At 51.0% G+C, this 26,168-nt stretch overlaps 1 protein-coding gene across 4 annotated transcripts in view; it reads right to left on the reverse strand.

Moving 5' to 3' along the window:
* Mapk4 (mitogen-activated protein kinase 4) overlaps positions 1–26,168 on the reverse strand; it is a 144,203-nt gene that overhangs the window by 41,624 nt on the left and 76,411 nt on the right. For all 4 annotated transcript variants that reach the window (XM_006970101.4, XM_042263785.2, XM_042263786.2 and 1 more), the window contains one exon: positions 7,919–9,293. In XM_006970101.4, the coding sequence (XP_006970163.1) occupies positions 7,919–8,464 (546 nt within the window). In that variant the 5' untranslated portion in view covers positions 8,465–9,293. The remainder of the gene's footprint in view (positions 1–7,918; positions 9,294–26,168) is intronic.

Genomic DNA, 26,168 nt, shown 5'->3' on the forward strand with positions numbered 1-26,168 from the left:
CAGAAGGGAGGCCAGAGGAGGCGGCCAGGGATCCCCCTGAGCCGTTCAGTCAGCTGTTGTTCTCTCCAGGGGAGACTCCACCCGCAGGCACACTCAAGAAGCTGAACTTGGGTTTGAGGAGGCAGCAGCAATGTGTGGATGCTGTGGGCCATTTCAGCCTAATGAGCCAGCAGACTGGTTGGTAAATGGCTGGCACTCCGAGTCCCTCACTCTCTTGTTCTGAGCCTTCACGTGGTTGCCAAAGGTGAATTGTTGGTAAGCATGGCAACTCCAGGCCCTCACCTCACGACTCTGGTGTGCTTAGTCCTGACTGGTTGCTTGCTTGGGCTGAGGCAACTGTTAAATACTCCCCTGGAGCTCAGTGGGATTGCCTTCAGCAGGGCCTGGGTGCGGTGGACAGAGAAGGACACCACGAGGCTGAGATACCTGTTCCCAGGACCTCTACAGTAAGAAGGGAGCAAGGAGACCCCGAGAGCCAAGAAAATTAGCTTTCTAAGTCTGCCTGAGTGCCCAGACACTTACTCTTCAGCCCAGCCTCTGTTCTAATCCCCTAGGTCATATTTTTCCTCTTTAAAAAGGGATATTCCATAGTCTTTTAAATCCATCTTTTCGGCTCCACTGGTTTGGAATAACACGTTTAACAGCTTAAGAAGAAAGTGACCTTCCCTGCTGGCTGGTCCCTCAGCAAAGTGTCCTTCTACAAGTCAATTTTCCCATGGCCTCTGTGGGTGTCTGGGCCCCTCCCGGGACCAGTATGATGGACCCTAGTCCTGTTGTGGGGTCCTGGGCAGGTCTTCCCCACTCTCTGCACTGTTTTCCCGGTAGAGAGCATCTGGGATGTAAGCAAGCGCTGAAGCCCCAAAGGATGCTTTCCTAATCGCAAAGACCCCTGAAGCCCCAGGGGTGACCATTCTTCCTCCTAGGTTCAGTTTCAAGGGTTTATGTTGGAAGAGGGACACTTTCTGGGTACCTTCCCAGGAAGATGGTTGAGGCCACCCAAGGCAGGGACAAGAAGAGACAAGAGAGGAGGCAAAGTGACACTAACCAACACCATGAAGGCAGCACTGGCTTTGAGTTGTCTCTGGCTGGGTTCCCAGGCTGCAGTCTCTGCTCAGCCTCATGGACTCCTCGGGGGCCACAGAGGAACACAGCCTAAAACAAACTCCCACAATTTGCTGAGCCTTCAAACCCTCGTTCCTACCCAACTGTGAAACTAGTGTTTTGTTTCTTAGACAACATCTTTGAAGTAGTTTACACCAGAAAGAAAAATCTGTGTTTTCCAAAAATCACTGTTCATATCTCCAAACTGTTAAAATCCAGCAGGTTCTCCATTTGTATAACTTTTGGCCAAATAGTACCATGGGGAACAGGTGGTTTCCAAGGTAATGAAATCGAGGCTCTCCAGAGCTGTGCTGCGTGCGCCTCACAGCCATCATGATCAAGCCCTCCAGTTAACGTACATGCTTCAAGTTCACCCACATGGTCTTCCCAGTGCCGGCATAAGAACCGCAGGGCTGAGCATTATGGAACACATCACAGGCACCGGCTTCCATCCACAGGCAAGGCCCCTCATTTCTTTAGGTCAATGGCTCTTAAAAGGTCAGGAGCCTGAGATTGCCCTGGGGGCCCACGGACACACAGATGGTTGGATCTGAGCTTCTGCGATGAGGCCTCCCTGAGTAGTTCTCGGGTGTAGCTGATGCTTCTTGGCTTGTAACCACCCTTAGAGACCCCGGCAAGCTAGCTGGTTTTTAAGGAATTGTAAGGAGATAGGGAAGGTGAAGAAAAAGGATTCTGGTCAAGAATGAGGTAAGAAGACAGAGGACTAGGAAGTGGCTAGGGGTTGGGGGCTCAAAGCACCAACCTAACAGGAAGGGTACACTTGCTTGGGAAATCTGCCAAAAACGTAAGACCTTTGGCTGCCCAAATTCTCAGGAGTCTGTTCCCCTTCCTTTCCTGCCTGGGCATTTTCCACCTGCACCCCATGGAAGCTGGGTCTGCAGGCAGTCTTCTAGAAGTCCCTGTGAAGGTTTTCTGGGTGGCCCTTCCTGGAAGGGCACATTGACTCAGACAGTGAGTGGATGGAGTCTTGCCTGCTTTCTGGGGAGCTGGTAACATTTCGCAGAGTTTACACAGGGTTCAGTGAAGTCTTAAGCATTGTTTTTTCCTTTTGAGATTATTCATCTCCTAATATGACAAATTCAAAGGGAAATACGCTCTGATCATTCAGCCACCTCTTCTTGACACAAATAACAAGGAACTAATTATCAGGTTTGTGGAGGAAGTGGGAGAAAGGGACTCAAAAAAAAAAAAAAAAAAAAAAAAAAAAGAATAAACACACTCTCACAAAGGGTCTCATGACCCATCCAGGGCCAAGCTGACAAGACTGGCTCCATGCTTTGGTCCATGCTTCAGCAGAGGTAAACTGATGCCTGGCTTCATTGCAGCATCTACTTAGGCAAGCAGCTGTGTTAGGGATTTAGTCCCTAGAGCATCTGAAAGCATGTTGGCATCCTCACTTTCCGCTGCCCAATCAGGATCCTTGGAGAGAAGCAGAATGGAAGCTGGATGTGGGGGTGCATGCCTATAACACAGCACCTAGGAGGCGAAGCCGGGAGGATCCGGAGTCTAAGGCCAGGGTGGGATACATCCGGAGATCCAGGCCAAACCCAGCTGCTCAGTGAGCAGGCCACAATGAAAACAGAAACTGCAGAGAAGTGGGGCTCAGAAGAAAAACAGTGCACACAGTCACAACCAGCTCCGAGTGCTCATTAGTCGACCTTGAACAGGGCTCTTCCTCCTCCAGTACTTACACCTGGGAAATGACAGAGATGGGCAAGATGGCCATGAAGCGTGTGTATGGACCTCTTACTCCAAGAATCAGCTAGGTAAGGAAAAGGAATTGTCAATCGTGCAGTAAGCTAGATAAGGACTGTCATGGTTCGAACCTGAAATGTCCCCCAGAGGGTCGTACCCTGGGGACTTCAGAAGAGTGTGTGTAATCTTTTAGGAGGCGGGGCACCATTCGTTGTCATGGTTTGGTTTTAATCATCATTTTGACCCACCCTAGGATCACCTGAGAGGAGACTCTCAATGAGGGACTGTCTACACTGGGCTGACCCGAATGATGTTGTCTTCATTAATTGATGTGGGAAGACCCAGTCCACTGTGGGTACAACCATTCCCTAGGCTGGGGGTTCTAAACTATGTGAGTGGAGAAACCCGGCTGAGCACAAACATGTCAGAGAGCCTGATGCACCCATCCCTCCTTCTGCTCTTGATGGTGGATGTTATGGAGCTGTTTTTCTGTTCCTGCAGCCTTGACCTCCCTGCTACTGTGGACCGTAACCCGGGATTGTGGACCGTAACCCGGGATTGTGGACCGTAACCCGGGACTGTGGACCGCAATCCGGGACTGTGGACCGCAACCCGGGACTGTGGACCGCAACCCGGGACTGTGGACCGCAACCCGGGACTGTGGACCGCAACCCGGGACTGTGGACCGCAACCCGGGACTGTGGACCGCAACCCGGGGTTGTGGACAGTAACACGGGATTGTGGACCGCAACCGGGGATTGTGGACCGTAACCTGGGACTGTGGACTAAAACCTTTCCCTTGCCATGATGCTTTTTGTCAGGGTTTGATCACAGCAAGAGAAAAGAAACTGGAACACTAGGTGTGGGTGTTTAAAGGTTTCACCACCCCTGCCATCTTCCTGGTCCACAGTGAGACGAGGAGCTCCCTACCCTGCCATCCCACTGCCATGAACTCTGCCATGCCATCCCCACCAAGATGGACTGAGAGAGACCCACTAAAAGTATAAGTCAAAATGAACTTTTCTCCCAGTAAGGTTTTTGGTTTTTTTCCCCCCTGTCAAATACTTTGGACACAATGATGCAAAAGTCACTAATTCAATAACCCAGGTACCAGGGTTTCCCAGGCTGCCACGGATGAGGGAGAACCACTGTGTTTTCCTCACTGTCACCCATGCCATCTCCTGTGTGGGGCGTTTACCCACCACCCCCACAGCTTCCCAGAGTTTTCTTGAGTGCGAGCAGCAGGAAATATTAGATAGAAGGATTTATAGCGGAGAGTCTTGCGGAGATAAACAGATAGAAAATAAAGGATAGCCTCGAGAGGGCCTGGAACCTATTCCAACGGGCCCGGACTGTCTCTGGCCCAGGGTTTTTATAGAGACGCCAAGGGGTGGAGCAAAAGACCTCCTCCCCCAGCACAGCCAAGTGCAGACCATCTCAGACACCTGCACTCAGGCCCGTGGTCCTGATCATCCTCTATTCGGACCTGCTGGGTAAAGCCACGAGGAACCCCAGAACGGGCTCCCACACTCCTGCCTTTGTGTTGCACTGACTCTACTGCCCCCCTGGACCAGGTAAAGGCCAAGATCCCTAGAAATGGTAGGACAGACCCAGAGGGCTCTTGAGTGTGCCTCGGAGCTCTTTCAGTTTAGTGCTCATTAAAGAAGAGAAGGCCGTTTCTCCTGTTATCTCTAGACTAGCGAAGTGGGTACCTGCCCTAGGAAGGTCCTGCAGCAGCTGAAGGATGCAGGTGTGAAGAGACACTATCTACCTGTGATAAAGATGGAAGGCTGAGGACCAGACTGCTCCACACTGCTGCATTGGGTCATGCCCACCCAAGAAGTCTCTAGCTGGACCACTCTGGCCCTGGACGGGATCAGTATGTGGAAAAGGTATGTCCAGATAAGCAATGGTCCTCTTCAAGAGAGACTGAGTGCCCACAGGGCACATGGCTTGTAGACCCCATCCTCCAAGCACACTCGCGAGCACAGATGCACACAGCAGGAGTACACATCTGACTCCAGCTATCATCTGAAGAATGTAGAGTTCCTTTTTTTGAGTTAGACTTTCTAACCATGGAATCTACAAACACATTAGCTTCCTATCTATGAGGTTCCAGTAGATCACTGTCCTTCCCTCTGACCAGTACAAACACCAAAATCAACTGAGGTCCAGATCTCAGGAACTTATAAGATTCCCCACCGCCCAAAGCATGGGACTCTGCCAGGGGGAGAACAGACCCAGAAACAAATAACCACAAGGTAGAGGAGAGTGGTCAGTGCAGACATAACACCCACAAGGTAGAGTGGCCAGTGGTCAGTGCACACACAATACCCACAAGGTAAGGTGGAGAGAGAGTGGTCAGTGCTGGAAGAGAGGAAGGACCAGAACCCTCAGAGGTAATTCCCACCCAGAATCCAGTGCACCTCAGGAAGAGCCCTCACCATGCATGAGAGGCCCCGGTTCCTCAGGCTCCTCCCCTCCTGCCATTCCGCCCCGGGATCCTCATGCTTTCTCATCAAGCCACTTCTCTGAGTTGTGAAATGGACCATTGGCCCTAAGTGCCTCACGGTATTATGAGGATTAAGTGAGAACTGATTTAAATGCACATTGGATAAATACAAGCAGCGAGTATGAAGCCTTTCATCATCCCTGGAGGGAGAGGAGGGCGGCGAGCTAAAAGCAGAAAGTGAATAAGGACAAACGGCTGCAGTGGGTGGTGCTGACAGACCCCTGGGTACCAGGTGGACGTGAGCACACACCAGGTTAGTAACTGGCTCCAGTTACTGTTTTTAATCTCATATAGCGCTCTCTCATATTTAAAAAGATGAAGTGAGAGAACACATGAATTTCCTTGTGTGGGGAGAATGAAACTCCCACTAAGAGAAGTAGCAGGAACCTAGCAAGCAGAGTCAGGTGAGCCCTGCCCTTCTCCAGCCCCGCCCTCCCCAGCACGGCCCCTCCCTAGCCCCGCCCCTCCCCAGCCCCGCCCTTCTCCAGTCCCGCCCCTCCCAGCCCCGCCCCTCTCCAGCCCCAGCCCCCTGCACTGTGGTGCTTGGGTTCTGTGGGCACTCAGTGACAGTTTTTTTTTTTTTTAACCACTTTTCAAGGGATTCTACATTCATGGTTAATTTTCATTCTTATCTACAAACCAGAGAGGCAGGGAGGACACAGCTCTGTCAAAGGTGGGGAAACTGAGGCTCCAGGGGTGAGTGATATCAACGGGGAGCCCATCTCCTCAACTCCTCACACTGTGGGATTGCTCACACCACGTCACATCCCGAGACTTGTTTCAACAATTGGGATTGGTGGGACACGCCTGTGATCTCAACACGAAGGAGGCCAAGGCATGAGGACTGATTCGTGTTTCAGGCCATTGTGGGCTACAGAGCTGGACCCTGTTTCTAACAAAACAAAACTGCTACTGTGGTGACTGTTCACCCCAGGGAGCCGTCTTCCTGACTGTACTGTAGGTGAGACACGCATCTCCCCACTCCTTCCCCGGACACGTCACTAAACGGCCTCATCAGGTGACTCCCAAGAGTACTAGTTTACTGCAATTAAGAGGGTTGTGGGGGCCGGAGAAACGGCTCAGGAGTTAAGAGCACTCGCTGTTCTTTCAGAGGACCTGGGTTCGAGTCTCAGCACCCACACAGCGACTCACAACCACCTGTTAACTCCAGTTCCAGGGGATCTGATGTCTCCTTGTGGCCTCCCCAGGCACTGCACACACATGGCGTACAGACATATATGCAGGCAAACACCCATACATGTATCCCAGGTAGAAATGTAGATTCTCTGGATTTTTTTTGGGTTAGAACCATTGGTTCAATGACTTGACATCATAGCCCCTTTAGAAGGCAAGAAAACAAACAGCCTGTAGTATTGGGTCTTTGCCATGGGCTTCTTGCCTACAGACTCGGCTGTCTGTCTTGGCAGATGGCGCGGCTGCAGGAATGGGTGCAGAGGGCAAGCACACTGTTAAAGCAGCAAAGTTACTTGGGCACTGAGAAGCCAGAGGCAGTGGGAGTGATGTGGGGTCTGAAATTGGGTCAGGAGCCCAAGTTCCAGCCAGTGAGGGTGGACAGGGAGTTGTGGCTCCCTGGCTTGGGATGCCTTCCCTGTGCACAGAGGAGAGGAACAGGGGGGACCCTAGAGACAGAGCCAAATCATGTTCAAGGTCAGAGCCACCCTCGTCTTCCGTGGCCCACTCTCACCCTTGATGATTTTAACATTGCGTGGAGTACCTGCTTCCAATAGGATGTTCTATTCTAATTAAAAACAACAAAAGCAAAAAACAAAGTATATTTTGCTGGGAGACCGGCTCTGTTTCAGCGTGACTGGTAACATGCTCATGAGGAGGCTCCCAGGTACCCTACAGTAGCAACATGTCTGGCAGAGGAGAACATTTGCTGTTCCTGAAGACACAGCAGGTAAGGAGGAAGCCTGGACCTTGGAAACAAATCGTGGTGACATGTGTCTCTATCAGCGCAGCTGGGATGACTCTGTGACGCACCATGAGGAATTGTAACAGAACCATCCTCAAGCATGACGTCACTCCACATTGAGGGAAGGACCAAGAGGGCAGTCATTAGCTGATCTGTAGTGAGCATTAGTTTATCAGACTAGCTCCCCACCCCGCCCCCATTGCTCACTCCTGACTGACTGAAAAGAACCCAGAATGGGCCAGCCCTGGTAAGAGGAACAGGTGAGACAAGCCAGAGCCTTCTGGTGTCTCCTGAGCAGCCAGATGTCCAAGATCAGTGGATGCGATAGAAAAATTCATCAACCACACAGTACTACAGCCATAGAGCTCAGGGCTAACAGAAAGCTTAGACATTGTCTAGTCCGACCTTTCACTTGTATAGCCCAGAGTGATTGGCCACAGTTATGTGGGCAAAGTCACGACTAGGAACTGGATACCTCCCACTCTGGACAACTTCTCAAGCCATGCATCTTTCCTTGCACCTTTTCACCCCTCCCTAACATTAACAGCAGTCTCCTGATTACAATGGAGAAAGTTAAGCCCTCTGGAACACTGTGTGCATCCTTGAGGACCCCACAGATCAGCAGCAGCAGCAGCCTTTCCGGACAGACATACCTTGTGTGAGTAATGCTGATCCACGATTCTTGCCAACCCGAAATCCCCAATCTTGAGCACAAGGTCCTCCGTGCTGATGAAAATGTTGGCGGGCTTCAGGTCCCTGTGAAGCACGTTAGCAGAGTGGATGTACTTGAGCCCACGGAGCAGCTGGTACATGAACAGCTTGGCGTGCTCCTCGGTCAGCGTGCCCTGCTCCAGCAAGCGCGCCAAGTCCGTCTCCATGTACTCTTGGACAATGTAGGCCACGCTGAACTTGAAGAGCTCGCCCTGCAGATCGCTGCCCTTGGGTCCTAGTACCTCATAGACCTTGACAATGTTGTCATGGTCCAGGCGCCGGATGATTTTGATCTCCCGGAGCGCATGCTTCATGCTCCGGGCATCACTCAGAGCAATCTTCTTGACAGCTACCTTCCGGCAAGCCCTGCTGTCCACAGCCGACAGCACCAGCCCGTTGACCCCAAAGCCTAGGGGTTGGAAGTCGGTGAAGCGCCCTCCAAGGTCGTACCCGTAGACACTGGCGAGGCAGTCGCCTCTCTCGGCCATTGTTGACTCAGTGGTCTGGGGCCGTCTGGGGGATGCAGGGGCAATCCGAACAGGCCAAGTTCCAGCTAGCGGTTTCCCCAGCACACCTCATTCTGTCCAACCTCACAGCTGAGGGATGCTTTTGCTCCTGGTGAGGTCACTGCTGCCAGGGGACAGGACCGGCTGACTGCAAGTCCGGGCTCACTGACGTGCACAGCGGGATGCTGCAACGGTTCTCATCTGTACCTGTAACGGGAGGGTTTGCCACCAACGCCTGGGCTTCAAGAACCCTCCTAGACGCTTAAAATGGTTCATGCTTCTTCCAGATCTGGCATTATTAGAAGGAGAAAAGCCAGTGTCCTTATCTTCTATCTCCACGGATCTCAAAGTAAAATATGCAGCAACTCTCCCCCCTTCGAATCCTTCTGTCTGGCCCCAATGCTGAGCTGTGTTGCTGCTTTCCTTAAGTGGGTCCAAAGCTTAATCGGATCACAGCCTCCCTCTGTGCCCTGAGCAGTAAGAGGGGGATCCAGTTAATGGATTCTAGAAGGTTCTAGGGGCTTCTTTTCACTTCCGCCAGTTTATCTTTCTACAAGTTCCCTTGAGAATCCAGAGCTCCAACTAGTTTGGTGAGTAAAGAGCTGGGAAAAGCCACACTCTCTCGTGAGCTCTGCAGTTGCATGGGCTGTCCCGAGTCCAAAAGGAACTTAGCTGCCAGGCCAGGACCCTCCAGAGGCTTCGGATGGGGGCGTATCCTCTTTCACCCACGCATCCACGCCACCTTGACTGAGACTGCTCCGCGGGATGTGGTAGGGCTGCAAGAATGCAGCATCTTTCAGAGTCCCCTTCCCTGTCAAAGAAACAATGTTGGGTAAATTTCCACACTCCGGCTTCCAACACCTTCCCACTGGCGTCTTTTGTTAACTAGCCCAAGTGTTATTTGATCTGTCCAGCCAGCTGAAACGCTGCTTGCTCAGGGGATTCCAGCTTTGCACTGCTCAGCCACCCTCACGCTGTGGGCAGCGGTGCCCCGGCAGAGGAGAAAGACGGGCTGATTTGATAAGCCCATCAGTGCCTGTTTCCCCAGGGCTAACATGTGCAGACTGGGGGGGGGGGGGGAGTCATCCCTTTTGACCTTTGCAAGATGAATCTGTTATGCTTTCCAGACATACACACATCTGCGCTAGCTAGGAAGGCTGAGAGGCGAAAGGAACCCGGTGCAGGCAAAAATGAGGACTCAGTCATCTTGTTTTCTCAGGAGGGTCCCTCCCTTATTTTGCAAACGCCCGTTGAATACTTTAAGAGAAAATTCGCCTCCTCTGAGATTCAATTAGCATTTGTATTCTTTCCAAATAGGTGGCAGAAACACACATACAGAACTACAAGAAAACTCAGAGAAAAGGGGCTGTCTGTCCCAAAACCAATGCTATATCGGGGCTGGCGTGGAGAGCCCTGGTCTTTTTGTGACAGGGACACTGGGGACCTAACTGCTTGAAGCAGTTGGTCACATCTGACTTGATAGCTCTCCTCTGGTGGCTGTTAACTCAAATTGCAGATACAGGATATTAGGCGATAAGTGAAAAACCCTTCAAATCCTAGCCAGGTCAACTCAGAACTCTGAAGTAAGGCAACAGTGACTTCAGGAGCGTGACGTGTTTCCCAAGTGTACAGAGTTCACGGGTACACCAAGATAGAACTTTGTGTCTAGCGCAGAGGGAACCTGTCCACTCTCCTCAATTCTTAATGTCTGCCTCGTGTATCTAAGTCTCACACAGTACAGGGCCCCATGTGAGTACACTTTCCCATCTGAACTCTGTACCACTCTACAAATAATGAATGAAGCAAAACAACTTCATGCTCTGAAATTACGGTGTATGTGTGTGTGCATGTATGTACATGGAGGGTGTGGCATACAGATGATCAGATCCCCACTGAAGGCCGTGCGTGCGGGCACACATCTGTGCATGTGGACGCCAGAAGTTGAACCCAGGTGCCTTCTTCAAAGGACTCCCCCACCTTATCCTCTGAGGCATGGCCTCTTACCGATCCTGGAGCTCCCTGCTTTGGCTAGAGTGGCTAGCCAGCAAGCCAAAAGGACCCTCCTGCCTCTGTTCCCCCGGCTCTGGGGTTACAGGCCTTTATGTGGGTGCCGGGGAGCTGAACTTAGGTTTTCAGGCTTGTGTGGCAAGAACGTTATGGAAGGGGCCGTCCCCTGGGTTGTGCCATCATGCCCCATTCCGTGCCCTCCGAGGATTCCTGAACAAGGAGATTAGCCAGGGCTCTGGAACACAGTGCATGCTTGGCTCTACAGCTGTCCGCTGCCCAGCAGTTCCTCACACCTGAAGGAGATGAGCTCTGCTGACAGCCTGTCACATTTACAGCGGTTCCTCTCTGAAGCTCTGACTGGGCCCAGAGGCAAAACAGCCGCAGAGTTAACAAAACTTCAGATTTGGGAACAGTCCAAAGCGGACAGGTCCCATTGTCTTTAGCTGCAGACGGTACTGTCCTCCTTGGCTCATGTCACCAGGAGTCACCTTTATTGGGTAGGGCCAGGCTCCTAAGTATTCTACCGAGCAAATCCATTAGTGACTGACACCTGAACCCCTGTCCCTTATCCGTGTCCCCAAATGCCAAGAGCATGCCCTCTGAGGCTGCTTCTGACCCAAGTTCTCACTTCTCAGGTGACCCAAGTTCTCAGGTGGAGGGCCGAGACTTTGTGGGTGCTGGTTCAGTGGTGCCGGCACAGAGACAGACACTTGGCTAAAGGAATACCCTTCACTGGTATGCAGAAGCCTGAGCCACTTAGCCACCAGGGTGCTGAGATAAGACACAATGCCACAGACTGTGTGTAGTAAAGTCCTCCTGGACACCCAAGTCAGGGAATCATCCCCCTCCCCCCTCACACCCACCCACACAGAGACAGAGACAGTGAGCATCTTGGTTCTAGCTAGATGATACCACCTGAGCTGGAGCGTCTTGCAGTTCCACGGGTTGGGCCTCATTGGTCCCCAAGGGTACTGCAGAGGGAGCTAATCAGGAACATCTCTCTAAGAGGAGAGACGCCCAAGCCTCCTCCCCTTTCCAGCTCCTGCTGGGTGGTAAACAGAGATTGGAATGGCTCAGAGGAGGACTGGTTGGCAATCAGGGCTGCAATGCGGATAATCTGTGAATAATTAAGAAGGGCTTCATTTATTTTTAAATTCTTTCCTCTTCCTGCGCCCTGGGGGAGGGACTCTCTTCCTTGTGTGTCCTCAGTCTCTTCCCAACACACTGTCAGCTAAAGCACACGGGAAACATGTCACCTTGGGAAGACTCCATTCCAGCAACACCATTTTCCTCCTGGGGGTCTAAACCGCCCATTTTTAATTCTCACCTGACTTCTTCGATTGTGCCTTTCAGATTTTTCAGCACATTTACCCAATGGTGGGCCTCCTCTCCCTGTGTGCTACAGGAGTAGGTTCTTCTTACCATGAGCTCTAACCATGCAGACAAGCCCATTGTCCTGCACTTGAACTTTGACCCTCTCAGTATCATCTGCCACTCCAACATCGCCTCTCACAATTTCAACACCCCACACAGGTGGCCTTCATCCAAGTATTCCCACCTGAGTTTCCCGTCACTCATCTCTTCCTAAACTGCGACACACTGTCTACATTTCTCTCTCTAGTTCCTCTGTAATATCTACCACAAACCCACATCGCTTTCTCCACGGGCGGTTTGCTAGGAAGCATCCTCTCTGTTCACTTCTGGCACGAGATGCCAAAGAGCAGGGCTACTCACCCCCCAGAGAGGGACAGATGGCACTTAGATGTGACCCTGGATAGCGGAGAAGGTTCCACAGCAAAGACCGGTCATCTCCATGAGGAGGCGGCCGCAGCTTGAGCTGCTCAGAACCGATATGATTTCACACCAAAGGACATGGCATTCACTGTATGAGACAGAAAGGTCAAGCGACTCGGCTGCGCTCAGATGGCAGGCAGCAAGACGAATGTCTGTAGCTCCCTCAAGGGCAGCGCAGGCTCCCACAGTTCCATAGCAAACACCGCTCAATAAACACAGAAATAAAAACCTCGAGCCCAGGCCTCCTGATAGCGGAACCCCAGCTTTTGCCTGGTTTCTTGCAGACAGCTTCCCAGAATCCCAGGGAATTATTCTCTCACTATGTGGCACTTTAACAGATGGAGGCAAACCAGAGGTGAAGTGGTATATGCCACCTGTCTCTTTCTGGGATTCCTGGGGCTCTCTCTGGTTTACACACTGGCTTTGGGAAATCTAAATTTAGACTCACCCCTCTGCCTGCTCAGCGTCTCCCAAACCTCATGCTGTTGACTTCAGCAGGAAAGACCCCCTATGAGGCATTGACCTTTCGAAGCTACTGATTCCTTCCTTCTCCCAAACACCCCCCCAAAACCTGTAGTCAGTTCTCAGATGGGGCGGAAGTTTCAGAAAGACAGACAGACCGCACAATCTCAGGTGAAACCGTTTATGTCACACATGGACTGACTCCAAGGTTCTTGAGGGAAGATCAGTAAGCCATTTTTATAAAGGGCCAACAAGTTTTTGTGGCCAGACTTCCACCCAGTGAGCTGACTACTCAGAGGTCCTGCCTGGTGTCACCTCTAGCTGACACTGGCCACCTACCCAGGTCACTAGTGCTTTCTCCACGTGAGTAGACACCACATCTGGTTTAGCCATGGAGAAGGTATCTCTACCCTGGGTTTTTAAGTCTCAGCACTGTGGACATTTGAATCCAGGTCATTGTCAGCAGGGCCCCTCTTGAGCACTGGCCTCTGCCCACTCCACGGCAGTAATACTCTGTCCGCAGCGTCTCTAGACACTGACCATGGGGTCGAGTCAGCTCCACTGACCTGCTGTCTGCTGGGAAGATTCAACAGAGGCAGATTAGTATTGAGAGGCCATCCAGTGCCTGACTCAGTGTCTCTCACAGGGCGTCAGTCATACTTTCTGACAAGGCTGGAGTCACGTGAAGACTTGCTGGGTTAAAGTCTCTACCAGGATCACCAATGTGATCTACACGGTTTCTGCTCAGGGTCAGCAGCCCTCTCCTTGTTTTGTGGGGCAATTATTATTACTGTGTCTATGTGTGCGTGATATCACGCGACTGCTGGCACCCTTGTACGATGGCGTGCATGTGAAGGTCAGATGACTCTGTGGAGTCTCTTCTCTCCTTCCACCTTTTCGTGGGATCTGGACGTTGAACCCACCACCTACAAATGGCACTCCCCAGTTGCCAAGGCAACCGATACAGCCCCTAAAATCCTAGGAGACAATTGTACTTCTCGACCCCAAATCCAGTGAAAACCCTGAACCCACAACAGTTGTAATCTGATTTCCGGTGGGCAGAAATTGACACTGGGTGATCACGGGGTCAACTCCTGAACAATCCAGCTTTAAAGGAACGCTTTTCGGGGTGGGAAAAACCTTCCTCCCCAAGGAGCAGGAAACCCCGCCTCCCGTCTGTGGACACAGCTGTAGAGGAATTGATGTTGGTATAATGGCAGCCATCGGAGACGATGTGCAGTGAAGTGGGTGGACCAAACCCAGCACCCTAGGAGTGGCAGATGAGCAGTGGAGCTTGTTGATGACCATGAGGAGCTGAGCCACGTCTATGGGGACCTGACCCTGGCTTTCTTGTCAAGAGAGATGGTCAAGTCTATGAATCCACTCTAACTACAGACACTTAGTGTCCCGGGGACACAGCCATACCATCCGCCATGGGTTGCGGTTCTCTTATCAAGGTTCCTAAAGAACATGCTCATGGGGATCCCAAGAAAGGAGATGACACCGTTGTCCTTCTTTCTGAGTAGGAGTTAAGAATAAAGCCTCAGAGGGCTTAATAAAATGTTTGCTTGAGGAACATCAGACCTGTGGCAGGGTCACCTTCCATAAAAGAGTAAATTGGAGCCTGCAGGCTTTGCTTCTTATTTATTAATTATCACTACTTTGGTTTTTTGAGACAGGGTTTCACTATGTAGCTCTGGCTGTCCTGGAACTCACTCTGTAGACCAGCCTGGCTTTGAACTCACAGAGATCCACTTGCCTCTGCCTCCTGAGTGCTGGGATTGAAGGCGTGTGATCCCATTTCTTTTTTGAGAACATCACGTAACCATCCAGGGAAACCGAGATCTTCCGGGACTTTCAGCACACTGCAATAGCAGGGGCAGAAATTCCAGTGGCTTCGTGGTAGCTCCAGCCCTGACTTGGGGGAAGCGGAGGAAACAGAACAGTCTGGGTTCCCTTACATGACGTGTGGGCGTTGGTCTCCATGGAAACGGTGCTAGCAGTGGAGAGACACCTGCCCAGCCCGAACCTGGGAATATGACTTCTAGGATATGCCAGAGAGGTGGCATGCATTGCAGTGGTCCAAGTCTGACTTCAGGTGACTCCTGCACTTAACTTCTGTAGATTAAATGCAAAACTTCCCACTTTCTCTCTTAAAAGGAAATCTAGGAGAGTAGAAACTAGAGATTTCTTTCTTTTGGGGTGTGGGTTGGGGAGTATGACATGGGGTCTTGCCATGTGGCCCAAGGTGTCCTTGAACTCATGATCCTCTGACTTCAGCCTCCTGAGTGCTGGGGTTACAGGTGCATGCCGCCATGTCCAGTTAAAGATGGCGGCTCCTGGATGTTAGATGTTAAACATCTAACGGCGCCATGGTGACTTCGGCCACTAGTCGGTGAGGTCTGCTTGATGCTGGCTTTGTTGGGCTGTGTTCTGAAGGGAAACCGGGACATCCGGGTGCCTCTGCAATTCCTTGGGGGCCCCAGTGCTTTTCCTGAGTTTGGAGCTTACACTGTGAGCCTGCGTGTAACACACAAGGCTGGGAAGGCCCAGAGTTTGCACCTGACCTTTTCTACCAAACTCTGGGGACCTTCAGTAGGATCACATCCTCTTTACCCAAAGCCCAGGGCAAGACGTGCAAAGGCTGGGCAACCACAGGAGTCAGCATGACCTTGGTTCCAGAGCAGAAAAGGCAAATGCGTCTTTGCGCTCCTTTTACGCCAGCCTGTGCCCGCGGCGGCAGACATTAACTGCCAATCCTTACTCTTCCTTTTGTGGTGAGACAGGAATTAGTAGAAATCACCTGCACTTTTATAGCACCTAAAGGCTGAATATTCACTTTTCTCCAAGTGAAACCAAAATGAGCTGAGGGGGAAAAAAATGTCTGCTGGTGGGAAACCAGTGTCACATGGACACTGCCTCTCAGCTCTTCGTTTTAGAAAGCAAGGGCAGTCATCAGGCCACTGCTCACTCTGTTGACCTTGTTCACCTTGTTTTTCCCCTCTGAGGGCTCCTCATCGGACGGCTGGTCACTTCTGTCTTCCCTACATCTTGTGCATTATGGACCAACAGCCTCCCAAAGGGTCCTGGCCATCAGGACCAAGAGGCTTGTGTGTGTAGAATGCCGTTCAAAAATCACACTGTCCCAAGAGACCCATGACATTCCTTGGTGTCTCCTGATGGAGTAAGAGGTAAAATGAAAAGGCACACAGCAGCATGTCTCCTGTCCAGCTTTCTCTGGCACGTGGTTCCGACTCTAGTTTTAAAACCTTTTCTATGAAGGAGATGTTAACAGAGGGCAGGAGAGTGGGTGTGTTGGGTGTGTAAGAACACAGCCAGTGAAGACAGGCTGGCTGATAGACTCCTCCCTGCAGATGCCACCCCAGCTGGGTATCTCAGCCTGTGCTGGAAGACAGGTGCAGGTAACATCACCTGAAGATCGCCTCAGGCTCCTCCCTCCGACCTCCTCCCAAAAGAGGCTCAAAGCAGGCTCAATGGCACGTGGGATGCTACTCACTGTTTGCCATATGAAGGCCACTGCAATTAGAGGGGTGCAGAGATGTGTCCAAGTCATAAGAAAGGGCAACACTGACCGTAGAGCCGGGGTGGGGTACCATGGAAGGTCTGAGGTCTGATACGCTGAGTTGTGCCTCTGGTGAATTTCTGGAGACATTCGCTAATGGCCTTTATTCTTCTTGTGAGAAGGTGAGGCAAGTGGTTGTTTCCCTTCCCCAGAGATAAGACCTTTGCTGTGGAGAGCTCACAGGCAGTACAGGACTAGAATCCAGTCCCCCAAGCTTCCAGCCCCCAGATTTACTCAATGACATGCAGGAATGGCCTAGGAATTGTTGCGTTCTTACTCAAACTGCCAGAATGCCACAATGGTTACTTGTGGGCAGGCAGATGCAATTGCTGGGAAGAGGAACACTTCCCTCTGCTCTAGGAATAGTTCGTTTGGCCTCAGAGTGCACCCCTGTAAATGATTAGGCTGCCTGGGAAGAGCAGGGCCAGCCACGAGCATGCATTAGCCGGGTAACAGGCAGTGAGTGAGTGTGGCTGGTGGGGAGTCAGCAGTCGATGAAATTTAAAGAGACCGAGTCCAGCACATGAATCAGGTATGGCTGGGAAAAGTCTCATGTGCTTGCATCGCCTGTGGGAAAGGAAGGAAGTTTGATTAACCACGGGGCTGGGTGGGAAAACTGAGGCTCAGACAAGAGAAAGGACTCTCCCTAGGTATTGTGTAATTTTTCTCTGGGGAGGTGCAAACACCTGGACATCTCTTCATTTCCGACAGGACACGGATGGCAGAGCAAAGTCTAGCTGGTGAACCAGAGGACAGTTGGTGATTCAAGATCGGTTCATCACTAAGGAGACTCCCCTAGCCTGGTCACACAAAAGCTGAATCTCTAGAGCGCCCTGCCCCGACTGCACTCAGCACCTCCACCCCTCATCAGTTGTTTGCTATTTACGTAACCCTGGAGAAGGTCCTTCACACATTCAAGGCTTCCGAGTCTTAGGAGCCTTGCTCCAAGAGAGAATGCTTCAGTTCTGAGGAAATGGCCACAGGGCACCAGGTCACTAGTGTGGCAGGACCCGACTCTGCATAGAGATGCCCATCCAGGCACCCCATAGCCTTTGGATGACCATAACTGCCAGGATATTGTCCCTGTCCCCAAAGAGGATGTGTGGAGCTGATGCCCGGCGATGCACCTGGCACCTGGAGCCGGGCCAGGATCTGATGGCTAAAGTCAGCTCCATATTCTTTCAGTCTGAGGGGAGCCAGGTAGAAAAAGACCCTCTCCTCCCCTGGGGTGTAACGGAGACAGTGGATGACTCAGAGGTGTGGACAGTCTTTACACTACACACATCCACAGGAATCCACATCCCAATCAGAGTCCTGGTGATACAAACCAGCTTGTGGGTCTCGTGTTAGAGAGGAGCAACCAGAGAAAGGACACAGAGATCTGGAAGGGAGGGTTGGGGTTGGGAGGAAAGACGATGGAAGCCTTATCTCCACACCCAGGGCAGCTGTCTCCCTTCCCGAGTCACCCAGCTGTCACCAGCACTTGGTGTCTACCCCCATCCCCACCTCCCAGGAGCCTCTGCTACACCCTGATAAAGTCCTCGTGGCAGAAGACCCTGGAGCCTTGACGTAGCTAGCAGCAACAGGATCCATGGGCTACGGCACTTAGTCTGAACAGTTCTCCCTTGATCAGGACCTGGGCTCCTTCCCCCACCTCCACCATGATGGAGGGTGTTAGCTGCGAATACAGGATGGGACTAGCACCCAGGGCCAGATTGGTGTCCCAACTAGTGCAGTGGAAAGTCTGGCCAGCAGTCGGCAGGAAGGTGACACGTAGAACATTCTCGTCACCTCTTCCTGTCTTACCTGTTCCAGGTAAAGAACTTGGGAGTTAACGAATCTTGAAAACCAGCCCAAGCTAGGCTCTGTCGTTTTTGATACTATCTGGAGCCCCCATGCACCAGGAAGGCTAGGTGAGTCGGGTATAGTAGGGGGTAGCCTAAGAAGGTTCAAAGCCACCCCTGGCTGTGTACAGACCCTACCAAGCTGCCCTCACCAGTGCCGTGGGATCAGGCAACTTGGGGCCCAAAGGAGAAGGTATAGCGGCAGGCTTCTGCATCGTGGCCAGAGCTACCCCAGAACATGAAGGAAGCAGGTTAAGGTGGCGGTAGGCAGGCAAAGAACAGTGAGAAGCCACCTCTCCAGAACTGGTCCTGTTTCACCTCAGGCAAGCTGAGCACAGTTCTGCTCACTGGGCAATGCAGAAGGGACAGAGAAGACCCGAGTGAGACCACTTCTGGTTGAAAGAGGGCTGCTTTTAGAACCAGGGTTTATTTTACCACTAAGAAAATAATTTTCTTTCTGCTAGTGAGGCACATGGTGTCTAGTTCTGAAGCTGAAACGGCAAAGCAGGATTTCAAATGTGTACAGACAGAGGCTCGCATTCCCTTGGCTCTAGGGGCCAAACGTCCCCCTGCTCCTTTGAGTGGGCAGCAAAGGCACTTGGGAGCAAAGGCAGGAAAGCCCCAGTGCCTGCGCCTAGACCAGTGGTTCTCAGCCTTCTTCTTCTTCTTTTTCTTTTTTTTGGGTTTTCGAGACAGGGTTTTCTCTGTGTAGCTTTGCACCTTTCCTGGAACTCACTTGGTAGCCCAGGCTGGCCTCGAACTCACAGAGATCCGCCTGCCTCTGCCTCCCAAGTGCTGGGATTAAAGGCGTGTGCCACCACCGCCCAGCCTCAGCCTTCTTAATGCTACAACCCTTCAATATAGTTCCTCGTGTGGTTGTGATCCCCAACCACAAAATTATTTTCGTTGCTACTTCAGAACTGCAATTTTGCTACTGTTATGAATCTTAATGTAAACATTTTTGGAGAAAGATGTTTGTCAAATTGGGTCACGGCCCATAGGTTGAGAAACACTGGCCTAGGACCTCTCCTAGCTTAAAATTCTACCTCTCTCACCTCTGCCCAAGGCACCTCACAAGGCTGTGACCCAGGGAGCCATGGGGCTAGGGTACCTCTCAACGAGTCTGCTTGTGCTACCTCTTGTCACCACGGCTGCAGCAGAGTAGAGAAGCATTCCTTTCTGCGTCCTTGTCACAGAAACGCTAGGATCGATGGCATCCTTTAATGAGCAGGTTTAGAGTAAGCCCTCACAGCTCTCTCTCCCGGCCATCTCCTGCTGCGCCCCACTTCCTCTTCCTTTCTGTTTCATTTCTAAATGACATCTGGTCTTCTCACTCTCTGACTGTAACACTTTTTTGTATTAGCTCTCTACTACAGAGGCTCAAGCTTGAGCTCCCCAGGGGTCACAGCACCCCCACTTAGACCTGTGTCTGTGTACCCCTCAACTCTTACCTCTCTGTGAACTGCATGGCATGCACTCACAGGTTGGAGTGATTGTCCTGAGTTCCCACACCCCTAGAATGTGAAACACTGTCCCCATGTGACTCTGTGCCTGGAGTCACTGTCACCTTCCAGGGGAAAAGACACCTCCAGGATCAACACTTCCTTCTTGTTCACAGTGCACACACCTATGACAGCCAGCCCACAGGCCTCTATTTCTCAGCCGGGTTTCCTTCCCTTAGACTGAGAATCCCAAGAAAAGTGGAGTGGCCACTTGACCCTGATGTGCCCAGCTGTGTACCGCTCCCGGTACATTAAAAGGCAGGACTAAATGAAAACGCAGGGTAGGTTTGGGGCTAGGACCCGGGAATGGAAAATGCTTGGAAGAATGGAAACCACTCCGGGGAGTAGTTTTTGAAGGAACATCTCTTGGAGGGTGTGATTTGCCCGGGGAGCCAGTCAGTAACATGGGACAAGAGCAGGAGGCCTAAGGGGCGCAGTGTGAGAGAGCAGCTGCTGTGGATATCGCTCTATATAAATAAAACACTGATTGGCCAATAGCCAGACAGGAAGTATCGGCAGGACTAACAGAGAGGAGAATTGAGGAAACAGGAAAGTGGGAGGAGACACTGCCAGCCGCCGCCAAGACAAGCAGCATGTGAAGATGCTGGTAAGCCACGAGCCACGTGGCAAGGTATAGATTTATAGAAATGGATTAATTTAAGATGTAAGAACTAGATAGCTAGAAGCCTGAGCTATTAGGCCAAACAGTTTAAATAATATAAGTGTCTGTGTGTTTATTTTATAAATGGGCTCCGGGACTGGTGGGACTTGACAGGAGCGAGAGAAAAATTCTCCAGCTACAAGCAGCCAATGGCTGAGTGGCAAAGGCTGGGGTGGACTTGGAGATCACAGCAGGACAGTGCCTGCAGGCAGGCTGTCAAACAGGCGGGTTAGAAGTCCACTCAAGCAGCGGCAAACCTAGGCAACAGCCATCTTGTGCGGTTCCCGCTTCCTCTCTTCTTCTCTGGCTGTCAGATCACACGCTGGCAAACTCAGGCTGCTAAACGCAGGTTGTTTCCAGGGCCGAGGACAAACTGTCCCCTCAGAGTCCCCTTTCTATCTTCCTTCCTCAGGCGCAGCCACAGCACGAGAAACCACACAGTTCACGAACTGTTCTGAGTAAGGCCTCCTCACAGATGCTTTTGCTCAATCCTTCTGGAAGCCTCAGCTGTTGTAGACAGCTCTTTTTATTGTCTGGTAACCCCGCAGATAGCAATAAAAGTCAAATGAAAACACATTTGCAAAGCAACTTTCTACTGTCCAAAGCACTTGCCCGTAGTGCTCGTTAATATATAATGTTTTCATGCAATATTTATGTAACATCCCTATGTTCCAGGCAGCAGGGATTCAGGTGCAAATGAAGCAGGCCTAGTCCTTAGCCCCTGTGAAACTTACAGTTCAGGGGCGGAGAGGCTGAGGCGACACAAAGATTGGCTGGAACTCAACAGTGAGGCATTTCTGACTGGAAACAGAAATGAGTGGAGGGACCAATTACTTTGGGGAACAATGGCAGCCATCCCGGAGAGGTGACATTTAAGTCGAGACTTGCAAAGTGAATCCGGGCTGAGCGGTGGAGTGCACTTGGGGCAGGATGTCAGTAGCATGACCTTGAGAAGTCAGTCTGCTGCTGGAGGGACAGCGAAGGCTGGTGGGCTGGATCCAGAGAGCCATCGGTGGATGAATGAGGTCAGGGAGAAGGTCAGCCTGGGTCAAGAGGCTGATGGATTTGACTGAATGAATACTATGTGATTCTGCTTTGGGAGAGCCTGAACAAGAGGCGTCAACCCCTCTGTCCTTGGAGGAGGAGGAGGAGGAGGAGGAGGAGGAGGAGGAGGAGGAGGAGGAGGAGGAGGAGGAGGAGGAGGAGGAGGTCTGAAGGCATGAGGAAACCCTGGGGAAAGAGGTCACTGGCGGACCTGAGGACAGTCCTTGCCCAAGCCTGCCCTCTATGGTTTCATCTCAATCTTACAAATAGAGAAAACTGAGGCACAGACTGGTTGAGCAATTTGCTCAAGTATATACAGCTGGAAAGGGGCAGAGCAGTCTGCTGGCACTTAAATACTAGGAAGTGAATTAAATGCCTCAGGTTCTGTTGGGGGCACAAAGGTCCTTGTTCCTTGTTTCCACAGATCACTGGGGAAAACAGGAATGTTAAACACACAGGGACCTCTCCTCAATGGAGGAGATAAAATACCTGTTTTCCTGCTCAGAAAGCTGGAAGTGGATTTTGTTAAAGACCTGGTGACCTTTTTGCTCTCTGTGGAGGCAGACCTCACTCAAATTCCCCAGAATGATTATCCCAGACTCTTCCTTCCCTAGACGGTCGGTCACCCATCCTTAAGGGAGATGTCACAACTACTTTATGACCTGCTGACTTCTGTGTTATTGGTCAGAGATAGATTAGACAGACTCTAAGCCTTTTAGCTATTTATAGAACACACCCTCACGGTCCTGTGTACTTTGTAAAGGAGTTTCTATGTAGTCACACCTTAAGCTTTACTGTACACCTGGAATTGGATGGATTGTTGCCTGGAAACCCTTTCCAAATTGTACTATGTCTTAAATCTGCTGACAGTGAACTGCCTGGCATTAGACCCCCCAAAGTCTGATCCAGGTTGACGACGTCAATCTGCACTGGATTTTCATTCTTATCTCTTCCCGAGGTTCACTTTCCTCCTATGACAACTTTAGGTTCCCCTCAAGTTTCTAGGGGCTGCTCTGTCAGCCAAACTATGTTCTAAAGGACACGACCAACTTGTGAGTGGTCAGTGCCCATGCCTTTGGCCAGAGACTGCCCTTCTCCTGCCGTACCCACTTGTGAAACTGGGACGACAACCGGATTTCAAATAAGAGAGGTAACTGGCAACCACAGCCACAAGTAAGGGCCTAGACACAGTGTTTAATAATCACACACAATCCATCACAAATACGTTCCCTGCTCTCTTCCAACTCCAATCCAGCAACACCATCTCTCTCAGGCTGGAGCATGCATGGGAAACTCCCAGGGCCGTTTTAAAGCACATCTTCTCCTTCCTTTGATCCTGATGCTTTAATACCTGGCAGAGGGCTTACCCGCCTGCAGCATGTCCTTAGCCAGGTCTACCTTCCATGACTCCGCATCCCATTCTTTCCCAGCCTCCAGATCTCTCTTGCCTTCCCCCCACATCTTCCCCAGAGACAGTTCTCCTCAGTGAACCCACACCCTCTCCCCAATTCCTCACTAGACATTTGGCCTCAGAAAGGCTCCGGAAGAGGACAGAAAGCAAGCGTGGGCAATGGTGAAAACGGACCTATCAGCTTGGTTCCAGAGTGCCCTCTGTTCTCTTCTTCCTCCGACGGTCCCCCTCTTCCTCCTTTTCAAACATGTCTACTCTTCCCTTTGTCCTAAACTCAGTTAAGATTTGAGTTCAACTGACATGCCAGGGTTCCTTTCCTAGGGGATCTATAATTTCCACTTCAGTTCTGACTATGAAAATCTATGCCTTGGTTATGAAAGGCTGAGCATCATCTGGGCTATTTGGGAATGATGTTTCTGGCAACTTAAAGAATTATATCCTGGGCTTTAGGAGAAAGAAAAGGAAGATCCTGGAGCCCTTCCAGAGGGTAGGGTAGAGGGTGATGTTACTGGAGTAGTGCATCAGCCCCTGGATTGCTGGGTGATACTCTCCCAGTGGCAGGCCACTTTGAGGCATCAGCTGGCATGTCCTAAGAGTTCGGGACTCTTCTGACGCCTAGACAAGTATGACTCTGTTCCCAGGGATCTTTGCCACTCAGTGTTTCCAATTTGACAGTCACCTCCTCCCACCTCCATGCTCCTCCTACAAGATCAACTAATGGCAGCTCTCGTCTCCCCCCAACATCCCTAGGTATTGTTTCTGGAGGCTGTTGCCAAGGCAACCCACCATGGGCATTACTCAACGCTATTGCCTATCACTATTGAGTTCTGCTGCCCTCTTCCCTCTTCACACCACATGGAAGTTATCTAAGCATGCACTCCCCCCCTTCAACATGCAGAAATTCCAAGTCTTGGTGTCAATCTTACTAGGTAGGAGCTCCAAGAGTGGAGATGTGGCAAAGATGTGCTGAACTATGGCTGGTCAGGCCTTGGTCCCCCTCCACGTGATAACAGGGGTGTCATCAACATGAACTCTCAGCTATGGAGATGACTGGGAGGGGGGGATGACCACAGGGCAAGAGATTTCCACGCTGCAGAAAGGGAAGAGTTCAGAGTCTCAGTCCAGAGTGCAGTGTGGTCAGTTGAAGCTGGGTGTGGTATCAGCTGGGGTGATGCAGTCAGCCCCTCCCTTCCCCCACACCTCCCTCGGACACACAGAGGCCCAGGCGGGGGGGCCAATAAGATAGAGGGGCTAAGATGGCAGGATTAACGGACTACAGTTTCCTTCCCCAACACCAGCCTCCCTGAGGAGAAAAGCAGCGTTTCCTCCCTCCTCATGCTCATCTTCTCTAAACCCCAGGAGGAAGGCAGGAGGTGTTGGTGAGAGTTGCCGTGAGCAATAAAGGATGGGAGGAGACTTAGAAAAGAATTCAGTGGCTAGGGAGAGGTTTCAGCCAGCAAGGTGCTGGCTGTGTAAGCCTGAGGAGCTAGGTTGCTCTTCCTTGTAAGAAGCCCGGCATAGTGGCACACACCCGTAACTCCAGCACGCGAGAGGCGGAGATCCTGACTGCGTGTCTGTGTTAGGGTCAGTGGGAGACATGACCGAAGTCATCCTTCTGCAAGACCATCCACACCGTGTCTTGTAAGCAAGGAGAGATTGTTAGGAACCAAAACTGAACGGGCTAAGGGTCTGAGCCCAAGCATCCTTCCAGGTCAGCTGCTGTGACTCGAGCAAGGACCCAGATGTGGTCCTTGGATGTGCACCGTGCACACGGGAGCCGTTTCCTGGAGCACTGGGCCCTCAGCCTGTTAACACATAGCTGGCTGGGCCTGCTAAGGCTCCTGGTTCAGTGGACTTGGGGTGAGACCTGAGAATCTGCATCCCCAAGTTCCTAGGTGATGTGGTGGTAATCTAATTGTACTGAATTATTATTTTGATTGTATGTTAATAAATAAAGTTGTCTGGGGGTCAGAGCTATTAGAGCCATAGCAAGAGTGTGGCGGTGGTGGCACACGCCTTTAATCCCATAGATATCTGTGTGTTCAGGGTCAGAGCTATTAGAGCCATAGCAAGAGTGTGGCGGTGGTGGCACACGCCTTTAATCCCATAAGATTTCTGTGTGTTCAGGGATATAGCCAGCATTGGGGACATATGCCTTTAAGACCTAGGGGGCTGTACATTCAGACAGTGACGAGGCAGTCATGTGTTTGGGTTTACAACCAATGAGAAGGCAGAACAACATACTATAAAAAAACGAACCGACAGGAAGTAGGTCTCTTTTCGCGAAGCTGGGACAGCAGGAGGAAGGGTGAGATTTTAGCTCTGAGCTCTGACCTCTCGGCTTTCTCTTTTACATTGTTTCTGTGTTTCTTATTTAATAAGACGGTTGGTTACATCTATAAGGTGAGGCCAGCACAGCTGGTCCAGGGACAGACTTTAAAAACTACTAATTGAAGGGGCTTAAAGCAGAAAGGTGATGGGATAGTGGACTCAGACTCTCTTTTTCTCAAGACATGAATAACATAAAAGCAGGATCTGGTGGTAGTTTCTGCTTAGTATGAATGTAGCCCTGGGTTCCATACGAGATACACACATGTATGCACACACACATTCACACACACACACACACACACACACACACACACACACACACACGCACACACACCTCTTTCTTGTCTCAAGAATGCAGAGGCAGCTACAGAGGGGACTTAGTACTGCAGGTCTTTAGTCTCTCCATGACGGTTCAAGTTTGAGGCTGGTTACCAATGACTTCCATGGTCTCCTGCATGGTATTAACCACAGGGACCATCCAGGCTTGGACCACTGTAGAGCCAGAGCCCAATTACCATGTTCCCTGCTCAGCCAGACCATGGGCAAGATCTATGGCTCAGCATTGTTGAACTCTTGGTAAATAAAGATAATTAAATGACAGGCATTTGTTTAGGGTGCTGCCCTGGGTTTATATTTGAGGGTGAAGCTACTCCTGAAGAAACTTGGTTGCCCTGGTAAGCCTTGGGCTTAGGCAATTTCTTGGATTTTATTTTACTTAGTATGTCTGTGTGGTCATTATATAACATAAGACACAGAAAGCCAGCAGAACCCATACATCAGCCAAGTTTTCTAAGCCAGTACTTTGTAGTTTAATTTAGAATGATCAATTGAGCAGTCACCCAAACTCTATTTCTTAAAATTCCCTGGGGTGGAATTCTTTAGCTCGGTGCTTGGTGCGTAGGCTGGCTTTCAGAGTCTTCAAGTAAATTTCCTCTTCCCAAATATCCAATAATATGCTTCTGCTGACAAGCAACAGCAGCCATAAAGTGAAGAAAATAATTAGCAAATTCATTAATTAGGATTCTGCTTGCACTTCTTCTACAACAG

The sequence above is a fragment of the Peromyscus maniculatus genome, chromosome 19 (assembly GCF_049852395.1).
Source record: "Peromyscus maniculatus bairdii isolate BWxNUB_F1_BW_parent chromosome 19, HU_Pman_BW_mat_3.1, whole genome shotgun sequence".
NCBI classification, from domain to species: Eukaryota; Metazoa; Chordata; class Mammalia; order Rodentia; family Cricetidae; genus Peromyscus; species Peromyscus maniculatus.